Source organism: Durio zibethinus, chromosome 10 (genome assembly GCF_047325235.1).
Source record: "Durio zibethinus cultivar Kanyao isolate XHJ-2024 chromosome 10, ASM4732523v1, whole genome shotgun sequence".
In the NCBI taxonomy this organism is placed as follows: domain Eukaryota; kingdom Viridiplantae; phylum Streptophyta; class Magnoliopsida; order Malvales; family Malvaceae; genus Durio; species Durio zibethinus.
This window is the reverse complement of record NC_143171.1, coordinates 10,193,155-10,206,113: the sequence shown is the minus strand read 5'-3', so window position 1 is coordinate 10,206,113 and position 12,959 is coordinate 10,193,155. Positions and strand designations below refer to the sequence as shown.

General features: G+C 34.4%; 3 protein-coding genes across 4 annotated transcripts; 1 reads left to right on the top strand and 2 right to left on the bottom strand.

The window, feature by feature from the left end:
- Positions 1-2,186: 2,186 nt before the first annotated feature.
- On the bottom strand, positions 2,187-3,717 carry LOC111293200 (uncharacterized). The gene is made up of 3 exons (XM_022885978.2): positions 3,079-3,717; positions 2,714-2,978; positions 2,187-2,624 (listed from the first exon to the last, which is right to left on the bottom strand). The coding sequence occupies exons 1-3, from the start codon at positions 3,203-3,205 to the stop codon at positions 2,402-2,404; spliced, it is 615 nt and encodes a 204-aa protein (XP_022741713.2). The 5' UTR covers positions 3,206-3,717; the 3' UTR covers positions 2,187-2,401.
- Positions 3,718-5,994: 2,277 nt separating this feature from the next.
- LTO1 (NAD(P)H dehydrogenase (quinone)s) lies at positions 5,995-9,802 on the bottom strand. The gene is made up of 7 exons (XM_022885977.2): positions 9,050-9,802; positions 8,676-8,970; positions 8,121-8,377; positions 7,900-8,012; positions 7,619-7,766; positions 6,710-6,847; positions 5,995-6,460 (listed from the first exon to the last, which is right to left on the bottom strand). The coding sequence occupies exons 1-7, from the start codon at positions 9,140-9,142 to the stop codon at positions 6,395-6,397; spliced, it is 1,110 nt and encodes a 369-aa protein (XP_022741712.2). The 5' UTR covers positions 9,143-9,802; the 3' UTR covers positions 5,995-6,394.
- A 134-nt stretch (positions 9,803-9,936) lies between these two features.
- LOC111293201 (thiosulfate sulfurtransferase 16, chloroplastic-like) lies at positions 9,937-12,589 on the top strand. Of its 2 annotated transcripts, XM_022885979.2 has the most exons (7): positions 9,937-10,115; positions 10,230-10,301; positions 10,389-10,499; positions 10,646-10,719; positions 11,204-11,274; positions 11,406-11,459; positions 12,223-12,589. In XM_022885979.2, exons 1-7 carry the CDS (start codon positions 10,030-10,032, stop codon positions 12,292-12,294), a joined length of 540 nt encoding a protein of 179 aa, XP_022741714.1. In that variant the 5' UTR covers positions 9,937-10,029; the 3' UTR covers positions 12,295-12,589. The 2 variants fall into 2 exon arrangements, with proteins under 2 accessions (XP_022741714.1, XP_089622880.1); XM_089766754.1 differs by lacking the exons at positions 11,204-11,274; positions 11,406-11,459.
- The last annotated feature ends 370 nt before the right edge of the window (positions 12,590-12,959 follow it).

Below are 12,959 nucleotides of genomic sequence, written 5' to 3'. Positions count from 1 at the left end.
TAAATATTATAAGTATTATGATGATAAATTTTATTTGTTAGTTAAAAAAAATTCAACTAGCAACCTAATTATAATTAAACATAGACAAAAACAACATATTAATAACTTCAAAATATTAATCATTGACATTAATTACTTTCTAAATAATAATACATAAAAAACACTCACACACACCTCTCATTCCCTCTCAAATTTTCATCAAAAGATTTTAATTTATAAAACATTCTCAACCTTTTTCAAACAACCATTCACTTTCCCTCTCAATTTTTTATCTAAAAATAAATAAATAATAATATTTAACTTCAAAGCATACATGACATAATCACTTTACCCATCCACCCACCCATCCACCAATCGTGTGGCCTTTCTCTTGTTTTTCATCTCTGCTCTACTCTTCCAAACCTCTGTTCTTTTCCTCCCCCATCCCACAACAGACCGCCTCTCTTCATCTCTCTGCTCATGGCTCAACTCTCAAGAATTTGTTAATTCTCCAATCTCATCTCATCTCTATCATGACCAGGGAGAAGAGAAACCCTAGTGCATCACGACACCAAGCTAAAACTCAAATTTTGAAGAAAAAATGGGTAATGCTTATGCCAATACTTGTTACTTACTTCGTATTAAAGTTCAAAACTTTGATTAATTCATTCTTTTGGCTTGATTGAGGCTTTAATTTGTTGAATTGGTTTAGACATAAGATTCTCGGTTCTGGAATTTGGAAAGGTTATATTGCATGATATAATGCTTTCTTTCTTTCCTTTTTTTTTTGTAAAAACGGAAACAATAGGGAGCAATAGCGACTATAACGTTCTGCTCAACCCGTTATTTCCCGCAATTACGTTATTTTGTGGATGCAACAGACCCCTGAGTATGTGAATGAAATTCACATCCCATTTACAGTGGATATCAGTGTCATGAAGAGCGGAAACCGCAAAATAGCGACCATTACGCCACATAGCAGTCGCCATTTAAATTCCCAGCAGTATGTGTTACGTTTTTACTTAAATCTGAGATTTTCCTTTAAGGGTCTAAAACACAATGTAGCAAATAATACTAGTTGAGATTCTCTTAGAATCGCCACTTCTTCTTTAGAAGGAAATCAACATGGGAAATGCTGATAAGTCTCGTACTTGAATTCTCCTTTGCAGGGTTGATTTTGAAGCATCATCCACTTTCAACGAGAGCTTTAAGAAAAACGGGAAGAGTGGGAAATCATTTTATTATTTACAAGTGGCAAGCACTGTGATGTGGCTATCAACAACAAGCTCTGCTGAGATAACAAATCGAATTAGTATCATTACCACTTCCCCTTCGGAGAACATTACATGAAAGGAAGAAGCTCCTCTACCAGGGTCAACCATGTTCCATCAGAAAGAAGAAGAAATTATTGGTGAAGAACATTGTGGCAACATTGAGTCAGAAACTTCAATAAGCGCTTTGCCTCAGCAAAGTGCTTCCCAGGCGCTATGCTGCCCCCAATTACTTCTTTCTCACAGTTTGTCAACAGCAGTGAGTCGAAAGAGACTCAACCAAATGCATCCGAGGAACATTCACACAAAAAACTTGAGGAAAATATGAAGAAGAGAATGAGGTTGCAGTTGGTTGAGCGACCACGAACGTGTGTTACTTTGATTTCATTTTGTTCACTGTGGATACTATTGCAAGCCCCACATTGCCAATGCTTCTTGAATGGAGGGCAGCGTAAAAGGTTTCAAGCCCACAGGCTATGGTGATCATGTTGTTTAAGAATTATGATCGTAGGTGGCACATCTGCTCATCTGCTCACCTGCTTCTGCTTAAGGTTAATTTAGATGAAGTTAGTGCAAAGGTACGGAGGAAACTAGGCCGTATGCCTTCCACAACATACCGGATGTGGACCCTAAAACCATAAAAAGAGCTGGACCCGACTGCAGACATAAGGACTTGAAAAGAACATAGGAAGCTTTCCTTCCACTTCCTTGTATACTCATTAATCTCCTGTTTCTTTCAGGTAGGTTGGTATGAATTAAAAAGAATTAAATTCATCCAGTCATAGGGATTTGAAAAATTCACACCATAGATTTCGTCCCCTAACCATTTTCATTTTCTCCTCTTTGCATTGTTCACAGAAGAAAACCACAAAAATTAGAACATTTTCATCAGAGTTTCTACTCGATTTAACATTGTTGAACGGATAAAAATGCATGTGAAATTAAAATTGGGAGATTATATTGTTAACTAAAATACAATCATTGAAGGAAAAACCACAATCTCTCCAATTTTTTTCTTCTCTTTAGCACTAAAACAGCTGCTTATAGGTTTAATACCACAAATTTTTTCACAAATATTCACAAATCTCAACGCTAAGATCAATCCGAAAACAAAGAAGAAAGAGAATTAACAGTAGTAGTATCTAATATATCTATGAGATGCACCTCATGGAGTAGATGGAGACAGAAGGAGAATCAAGGGCAGGTGCACCGTAGACCCTTGGCTGATCACTCTCCAAACCATAGTCCATCATCGGACGGTACTCCAAATCTTCATCATGATCATATACAAAATCAGGAATCTCAATCTCGTTCCTTCTCACGTGCTCCCATAGATAATCCAGCCTGTTCACATATCTCAATTTCCCGTACAACCTACCACACACAGGCTCACGTTAGCAGCCCAAACGCTAAACAGACATACGTAGAAATCAATATAACTGTTTGGTTTTGTTTTGTTTTACCCTCCGCTGAAGACAAGGCGTCCAAAGGTAGCCAGAAAGAGCCGAGCCTGGAGGCCAGGGTGCATAAAGTAAACGGCTTGGAGATTATCCTTGACGTTGATTGGGATCGCCTCGTAGATTGATCGTAGGGCTGAGATACCTGGAAAGTTCTCGCTCCTTTGAACCCCGGTGTGCACGTACAACACCGAAAACGGCTTCTTTCCTAGCCTTGGAAATATGTACTCGTCCAAATACTTGTTCAAAACGTCGACGCTCAAAAACCGAGCTGATCAAAGTCGAAAACATCAGAAACCCAAATCTTTAAACAGCAAAAAGATCAAGAAAAAGAGAAAAAAAAAGGCGGTGGGGTGGGATTAATCAATTACCAGGGAAGAATTTTCCGATGATGCGAAGAATCTTGTGGCCGCGTTTATCTTTTCCTTGGATCTTGAAAATGTTGAGTTTGTGTAGGAGTTCTTCTTGATCAGACTCGGAAATCTGTGATGACATCATCGCTTGTTCTTTTTGTAAAAACTTCGAAGAAACGTAAAAAAATAAAAATGCGAGGAAAACGAAATTCGGATGGAAGGAGTTTTGGTATAGGATGAGAAGAAAAGAGTGGAGCTACATAAAGGGCAGGAATTAATACACGCCAAGACAAAATGTATCTATTTGGATGGGATTGAGTTTTGAGGAACCTGAAAGGAGATAAAATAGAAGAAGTCATTGCATTATGTGGAAAACGGGGGGAAAAATAAAGGATATTCCAAAGCATCTTCCATGGTAGAGGGCAGGGGAATTGAAGTGACTCCTCAACCCCTGATTTTCTTATCATGCCTGCTGGGTCCCTCTTTGATGTTTGGTGCCATTTTTGTTTTATGATGGATGATCAACCGTTCACTTGTTTCTTTTCGGAAGGCAAGAAGATCTAGACCGTTCATTTTAAACCATTCTTCTCATGCTGAGTTGGATGAGTTGTTTTTCTTTTTTGGGGGAAGTTCATTTTTGCGTTTCTATTTTTGGTTAAAAAAGGAAGATTAGATTCGTAAAAAGGTCTAAACTAAAGCTTTAACGTTCGAGGAAAAAGAGAGAAAGAGATTCTACTCTTACTCTTACACAGTTACAAAAGATTTAGATTTGTATTGTTAGTTTATTTAATCACGATTAAAATATTAAAATTATTATATAATAATTCGTATTTATATATTAAATAAAAATATAAAATATTTTTATTTTTATTAAAATTATATATTATTTTTTTTGAAAAATTTATTAAAACTTTAAATTATATTTTTTATTTTTAATATTATATTACTCGTATTTAAAGATATAATAACTAATTAGATTGAACCAAAGTCTATCGCGAATCTATGAAACAAGGCGACAAATTTTTGCAGCGGAGCTTGCAAGAAAAATTCCAGATATATTTAAAATATAAATAAAAAATAATCGATTATTGTTTTATTTCTTTTCTTTTTTTTTGGTAAAAGAAATTCTTTAAAAAATGTATATGAGTGTCTTTTCGAATATGGATTTAGCGTTAAGACGGTGAGTTTTTTCTCATACCGAGGCTCTTATAAATCTTTATTCCCAATATATCCCGAAACAAAATATTTTTACTAAAAATTGTCATTGCATCAGTATTCAATCATCTCGTTCTTCCATCTTCCTCTTTTATTTCTTTTTTCTCATATGAAATTTCAACAAAATCTCATTCATAAATCATTTCAAAAAAATTGAAATTAAAAAAAAAAATCATTAATTGGTAAATCATTTCAAAAAACATTGAAGACTACAATCAAAAAACAAATCAACCTTGAGAAAAAATAATCCAAAAATAAATCAATCCTAAGAAAAAAGAACTTGAGCAACATTTTTCAAAAAAAAATAAATGAAAGAAAAATAAATATTTTTTTATAAAACCCTCATTGAAATTCAAAAGAGTTACAATTTACCGAGTTTTTTAAAGGGAGTACAATCCATTTCCAAGATTTGAATAAAACTAAAAGGAGGATAACAAAATTTGTTAAAAATTAAAGAATTTATTTTTGCACACTTTGCAATGAGGGTAAACCTTTTGAGAGCTATTTGTTGAAGATATGAAATAAAATGTGAAAAAGGAATTTGAAGAAAGCTGAGTTGAGTGGCTAACTTTACTGATTGAATTGTTTGTGGCTTGTTTGCTTTCCTCTTTCACGGACATTGGTGGAAGACTAGCAGAAGATTTGTTTGCCAGCTATGAGTTATTACTTGTGATCCATCTTCGAGATTACGGAGAAAAAGGCTCACTTCCTCCATGAATCTCACCAAAAGTAAACCTAAATTGTAGATGGGATGATGGATCAAATGTTATCGGGAAAAAGAGAAAGCATAAAATAAAAATAAAATGAAATGTAGATGCAAATCTGACAAGTTTTGTCCATCTAGATGATGACATGGCTTTAAAATACTCCTGTTTGAGAATAAAAATTTTAATTTACCGTATCTTACGAAAAAAAAAAAAAAAAAAAAACTCCAAAAGACGATTTCATTGATTTTTTAATATTAAAATATAATTTATAAGATATTTTAAGGAGAATTTTATGGATTCTTATCTCATATTAGTAGTATTTTTACTATGTGGGATAAGGTATTTTTGTTTAATTCATTTCAGTCCTGATTTTAATAATCCTTGGTTTGGCATTTTGATATTTTTTGTTTAAGCGCTTCCAAGCTAGGCGGGATTTTCCTTATTAACGTGGATGTATGAGGCACCCCGATAAGATTTTTTAAACCTAATAATTTGTGCATCGTGTTTATTTTATAAAAATTTATTTAATACACTATTAAAAGAGATTCAGAGTATGTTACAAGTTTTTTTTTTAATTATTTTTTAATTTTTTTAATATACCCTAAAAAAATATGTAACCATATTAATCTAGGAATTAAAAAAATACATTAATAATATATTTGATAATTTTTTATTTTATTATATAAAATACAAATTATTGTATCACAGTTTATATTAACATCCAAAATATAAATATATGTTTTTTTTATTTTTAACAAGCCCATATAAAATTTTTATCAATTTTAAATTATATCATTTTTATATATTTTTATTATATCCACAATTACCATGTCTTAAATTTTCCTCCTTCCTGCCTATGAGTCCGCGTACACTCGAGACATCTTAAATTGGCGAGCCCATATTGACGAAATATGCATTAAATAAAAGGCCCACATCCATATCAGCTACCTTAGTAAATGCCTGGTGGTTTACATGTCCCATAATAAATAAATAAAAGATATCCCAGCCACTATAATACCAAGACCCAAATTGGTTTAATTTAAACATTAATGCTATGTGAGAAAAACGGCTTATGGTAACTCCCAATAACATTCTAGCAGTTATCCTTGAGCTTGAGCCTTGGTTTTCCGCCCAGGCCACAAAGAATTTCGTGGGGAGCTCCTTTCATAGTTCAAAGTTTTTCATACATGATTTTTAAGGAGGGGCAAACACCTACTATCATATTTTTTGTGCCTCCAAAATTTGTCATAAAGTTCTACAGATATATTAGCGTCTAATAGAATGAATTTAAAGTTCTTAGTCTCACATAGAACCTCTCATTTGTTCTGTGAGAAACAAACTTCAAAATCTTAGCCAGGGCAAATCTTCTGTAAGCTGTACAAGTGCCAGTTTCACCCCAATATATAGTCCACCTATTCATTGAAATTGAACCCCGATAACTTTGCAAGTTCTTTCAATTCTACCTCTCCACTCAAAACCTGGGAAAAGGTACACCTTAGGTGCTTATATAAGAACAAAGACAATCTATGAAAGATGAGATATTATGGTACTTGCACAAAAGATTACGGTCCACTACATGATAGGCGCACCGGTTAAGTCTTATGACGGATTAGATATAATAGAGATAAGGAAACCACTTAAATTTTTTTGGAATGAAAATATACCCATATTTAGAAAATATAAGGTCTAAAGAGGAGTAGATTTACAAAAGGGAAAGGTGTCCTCACCTCACCATTAATAACCCAGGTTGGGAATCCTTCTAATTTTGCATCTGCACATGCCTTGAACATTTTAGTTCCTGTCTTAAATCCATCAGGAAAGCATTCCACATAGTCCAACAACTTTGATGCCTCACGCCCAAACATCTGCATCAAATAAGGATCAAAGCTGATGAAGCTCATACTTACAACGGATTCAAGGCACAAGTGTTTAATTAAAATAAGTAAAAGGAAAAGATGATCAGTTCAAAAATCAGGTGATTATATATCTAACACTCCTGTTCTTCAAGAAAAGAAGCATTAGATTTGTCTTTCTAATAAATTCTAATATGAGAAGCCAAGTATTGCAGAAAGACCAATACTAGGCTGCAGCCAGCTAAGCATACTAATTCTAGATGCTGCAAAAGAGTAACTTTATTCCAGGGGGGTTGACGAAGCCAGGTGAACTGATTATACATAAATCAGATCTAAATACACCATAATTGTTCAGCTATTGACTGAAAAAAAAATTGTATTAAAAAACAAACATTATGGAATTGGACAAGGATTTCAAAGATACTCAATGACATCACATTGCTTAATACATTTAAGGAGAGACCACTTTCTATTTTTGAAGTCACAACACAAACACTATATATTACTCAAACCCGGGATTATCACACAAGCAAATCCAATGGTCCTTTTCTTTTGGGTCAAATCCTTATTAACTCTAGAAATAACAATAATAATCAGTGAATGTATCTTGAAAAGTGCATTATTTCTTCACTATTCATTGTGAGAATCAACTCAAGGCTCAACAAACAACAATCACTTGCATGAAAACTTTATTAAGTACATCCTATTTTCATTGGCAAATTTGAAAGCAGTACCTTACAGTTACAATACAACTGCTAAGAGAGAATTAAATGCAAGAAGCACCTGTTTTTGTTCTAAACAGTGAGAACACCAAAAAGCCCCATACATCTTAGCTCCTATTGAGTGTAGATGCCTTGCAAGTGAAAGAGCAAAGGGACTTGATTTTGTTGTTATCTCAGTTGTAAAATATGGAAGATCAACATTAGCCAGGCTGTCAAGCGAAAATAAAATGGAGATATAAATATAGTGACGATATCTACAGAGAGATGATATATAGAAGGCAGCTAAAAATAGATATCTATCCAAATCATAAAAGAGATGCCTTGAGCCAAGCACATAATCACCTTGAAGGAACAGATGATGAGGTGCTATATGAGGCACTTAGTGTGGCAATCACCAAGCTTGCTATGCAAACCTGTAGACCCACCACTTTCTGTATCTCCTGCAACCCAACATCCTACAATGGAAACGCAGAAGACACCTAGTTATTATCATAAATCCAGCAAAAGCGATATCATGTAACCAATAAATACTGGCAACTCAAAAAAGAATATATAAAGCAGACCTTTATGCTGATGAAAAATAAACTAAATGATAACAGAGCTGACATCAGACAGTACGAGCAAGATGTTCCTGCAAATTTTGTGCTCAGTATGTACAAAAAATATGCACTAGCAGCAGCCATGGAGGTGGTGCTCCCAAGCAATAGCAAACGGCCATTTGTTTCACTGATCCCGAAAGGTAAGCTCTTTGCACTCAACTGCAAGCTGAGAGTCGTAACAATACCATACGCAACCAATCCAACTAAAGGAAGAGGAACACCTGAAAAATGCAAAAGCACTATCATTTCTAAAGCCATATATGTGGTTTTCCCAGTCAAATTGAAATTTTATTTGTAGGATAATATTATGACATTACCACGAACAAAAAATGGCAAAGCATGTAATACCACAAATGAAATTTTTGGTACCCCATTGAATGTTTCTTTTGAATTTGATCAAACTATGAATAAACCACTAAAGATATATAATTTTCCACATTCTTTAACCTAAAAAAAAAGCATGAAGCCAACCAATTTACATATAGATAAATGACAAATCTTGAAAAAACAATGAAATACCAAAAACTACGGCGTAATCACTGTTGAGAACATCTCCGCAACCGCCACCACCAAGAGGGCAAAAGGCATCGGAATCGGATAGCTTGAGGTAAGTCAAGTAGGCAGTTTCAACAAGCCCAATGGCACTAAGACCCGCACGCCAATTATTCGAGGAATTGCTCGAAGCCAATGAAATAGAAGAAGAAGAAGAAGAAGGGGACGATGGCGTTTCAGCTTCTGACTCGTTGTCTGGACTCGGCCCAGAAGATAAACACTTAAGAGGAAGCACAAGCAGTCTCCAAACCGGCGCTTGCCCCTTCAATAAAGAAAAACCAAATAAGCGATGATAGAGTGAAGGAGATAGAAAGAGAGAGATAGGGGAAGTAGCAGTGTACCCGGAAATGAGCTGAATACGAAATGAAGGCTGGAGGAGAGCAGCGATACAAGATTTGACTTTGAGAAGCTGATAAACCAAGGAAACTGGCCATTTCTTTTCCACAAGAGAAACAAAAGGGTCAAGGGTTCATCCGTTATAAGAACTGAAAAGCCTTCTGAGTCGTGGTGCTAATTGCTTGAACCTCAAATGTTGACGACCCAGACCCAGAAGAGAAAAGGGAGAGAACCTTGAATTAAAAAAAGAAATCAAAGCCCACCCCCAATCACTGTATTGATAGATTGGGTCATTTGGCTTTTTGAGATTAGAGAATGGATTTTCCCAATCAACCCTCACTGACATCTGTTTTTCTTCCACCTAGGAGTCCCAATTCCTGTTTGGGCCAACCCTATTGTAACTCTTATACGAAAATTGTATTAGGAATTTTTAGCTTACAAAGGAAAAGAAAAAAATAAACTAATGAGTTCTTTTTAGGGAAAGTTTGGGAAAGTGACGAGAGGGAGGTTCGGATTAGAATTGGGAATGGATTCTGATAGGGCCCCTGTCCCTGGGGTCTGACCCGTTCACTCTGTCCACCATTTGTGTGAGCCTAAGAGATTGAAAATCGGTTATGGAATTTGGGTTCGTTTCCCACGTGTACAAGGGAGTTGCCAGACATTAAGAAGTGTGCAGATATGATAAGAAAACCACCTCTGCCAGTTTCAAAGGTTCAAACTTATCCATGCAAATGTCAGTGAGCCAGTGCCAACATGTCAACCTCTTCTGATTCCTTTGTGTTTATCTAAACCTTTCAACTGATCACTCAACCTGTTCAGCTTGCGTGGCGTTGATGCTCCTCTTCTACGACAATTTTCATTACATAATCACCTTTAACTACTCATAACCATCATCACTATACAAAGCAAATACCTCTTCTACAGACTGGAACATCTTCGTTCTTGAAAATTAATCTTTCAAAAAGTTTTAACTACACCAAAAAATATGGAAGCAGCATCGCTTCTTTCTTCTTCTTGCTTCACTGCCTCTTCCCTTCCTTCATCTCTTTGTCCTCAAAATCTCCACCACAGGTCAGCTGATACTGATCACTTCCCAATTCTGTTCTTTCTCTGTTTTCGTTCTTTTTTCCTTCTAAACTTCTTATAGAGTCCAAATTCAACAGTGCTTTCTTTTTCTTTTCTCAGGGACCTGTTTCCATTAACTGTAAATCCTCAGAGATGTCGAATAGCTGTTGTCTGTAAAAAGTTGAGCTTCTGGTACGGACGCTCAAAGAAACTAGTATATGTTTGTTCTTTCCTTACTTTTTTGGCAACTAATTGAATATTTTGGTTATATATCTGAAGCACAAAGGCAGCAGTTAGAGGAAATGTGCAGTCAACAGGAGTTCCAACTTCTGTTCCAGTAAGAGTAGCACATGAGCTTCATCAAGCTGGGCATCGATATTTGGATGTTAGGTATTCTTTCTGTTTTACTTGAATGTTAAAAACTCCAATTATTAGAAAGCAAGGGCTTCAAGGAGCAACATTTGAATGTTTGTAAGAAGTTGTGTTCTTTTCTTTCTTTCTTCGTGATTGTTTCGCTTCTGTGCAAATTTGTGTAGGACTCCTGAAGAGTTCAATGCAGGGCATGCCCCTGGGGCTATTAACATCCCTTACATGTACAAAGTTGGATCAGGTTACTACCTTCTTTTCTTTTTCAGCTGATTTATCTCTCAAGTTTAGACTCGGCTATTCTTATATCCTCTATTTCCTGTGTAACACTAATAAAACAGGATTGTGAAAATTGCTATGTCACACTAAATAAAAAATATATTTTTTTTCAAAACTCATGTACTGTTTTTGTTAAAAATTTGAATCAAGTTATTTTGATGTCTTTCTTTTATATTATTTTCGTATGATATTATAGTATTATGTTTAAAATAAATTACGAGATCTACTCTAGTTACTTTCTTTCTAGCAAATGAGGACATCGACCGATTCCTGGGGTCTCAAATAGTGGCTTTACTTATAGTCTAAGGTTGGTTGCTGTTCGGTAGGCACTTGCTTATTGCGGTGGCAAGCATGACTGGATGAATTGTCTTTTCCTGCAACTGAATTAGCAATTTTCAAGTTGCTCTCTCGCCATGTTTTTTATTTTAAAATTTTGTTTCTGCTTGCAGGAATGATAAAGAACCCCAATTTTCTGACGGAAGTATCATCACATTTTGGAAAATATGATGAAATTATTGTTGTAGGTTCCTGTTCCTAGTATCCGATTTCCAATTGAACTTGAACCTTTTCTTTTAGAACACCCCACTACCTTCCCCTCCCTCTTTTTCTATGCTCCATTTTAATGTTAGTTAAAATTGCCTGGTTATGCAGGGGTGTCAGCTTGGGAAAAGGTCTCTAATGGCAGCCAGCGATCTTTTAGCTGATGTAAGCACATCAATTTATCATCCTTCAATCTTTCTGACTGAGTTTTAAATCAACCATCATTTCTATATATTGAAGTAGAAAACAAGAATGTTGGTTTGGTCGGGCATCACATTTTAGGAACTAAATTTTGAATCTTTGCACATATAGGCTAATATTTGAGTTACAAAAGTAATGGTTCATATTTAATTTCTCTAGAGTTAAAACTAGTTGGAGATTTTCCTTTTCCGGGCCTTTAACCTTTATAATAACGAACTTGGTTTCAAACTTATTCACTCTTCTCCGGTGAAAAGATTTAGATGAAGTTTTTTTTATGTGAAGTTCATGAAATTTTTTATTAAAAATGATTAAACAAAAATTAAAATTAAAAATTAGAATTTATAAATTAAAATATCTCGTACATAAATCATGTATAAAATTTAAAAAATTTTAAAAAATTATTTGATACAATTATTTTTAATAAAAGTATTAAAAAAATTTTACCGTTAAATAAATATTGATCAAATTAAATTGAAAATAATATTTTTAATAATTTTTTAACATATTATTGATTTTTATATTAAATTTTGTTAATTTATTGGTTTGAATTTTTTATTAAATCATTTTCGATAAAAAAAATTTACAAACTTCACTTAATAAACTTTACGTAAGTTTTGTCCCGTCTCCAGGACCGTCAACAAATTAATTTTGCTACTTATAGCCTTGGTTAATCGACATGTTCAAGACTGATAAAGTTAATTACAACTTCATCATTAATTCTTTCCAGGGCTTCACCGCCGTTACGGACATTGCTGGAGGGTATGCGGCCTGGACTCAGAATGGGCTTCCAACAGAATGATGATGCAGCAGGCTTGCGGAGAATGGGTTGCTGATAGACACAATAAAGTTGGCAGACAAAAACTATATGCCAAGTAAGGAAAAGATCTCACAAAGTACTGTAGTAGCCACTGAATAACCAGAAAGCAGTAAATATTACATTTACCGAATGTATGTGAACGTGAATGTCTGGAGAAAATCGTTCCTGTTGTTCTGTACGGAAAGGAAACAAACAAAGAATAGACGATTGGAACTTGTGGACTTTGTACATGTAAACCTCTACTTTTTCTCTTGATATAAATATCGCTTCTTGCCTACATGAATTGCATAATGATTGCTAAGGCAAGCACGTCCACGTTTAATAGATTGTTTTGAACCTAGGATTAGAGGATTCTTGCTTTCAATGTCACTGTTGGAGTTATTTGCCTCCCTGTCACAGATTCTAGCTCGTTTTATTTAGTTAGAAAAAAATGAGATGTCGTCAATGTCAAATTATCAATATCACTCGTGTTATTGTAACAAAATAAAATGAGCATTCGAAATTTTCATTATAGATGTTCTCATTTATTATATGTATTAGATCATTTTTTACATTTTTTTATTGAATATTTTTAATAAAAAAATTCACAGTTTGAAAATAAAATAAAAAATTATAAATATTAAAATTTAAATTCGAATTTATTGAAC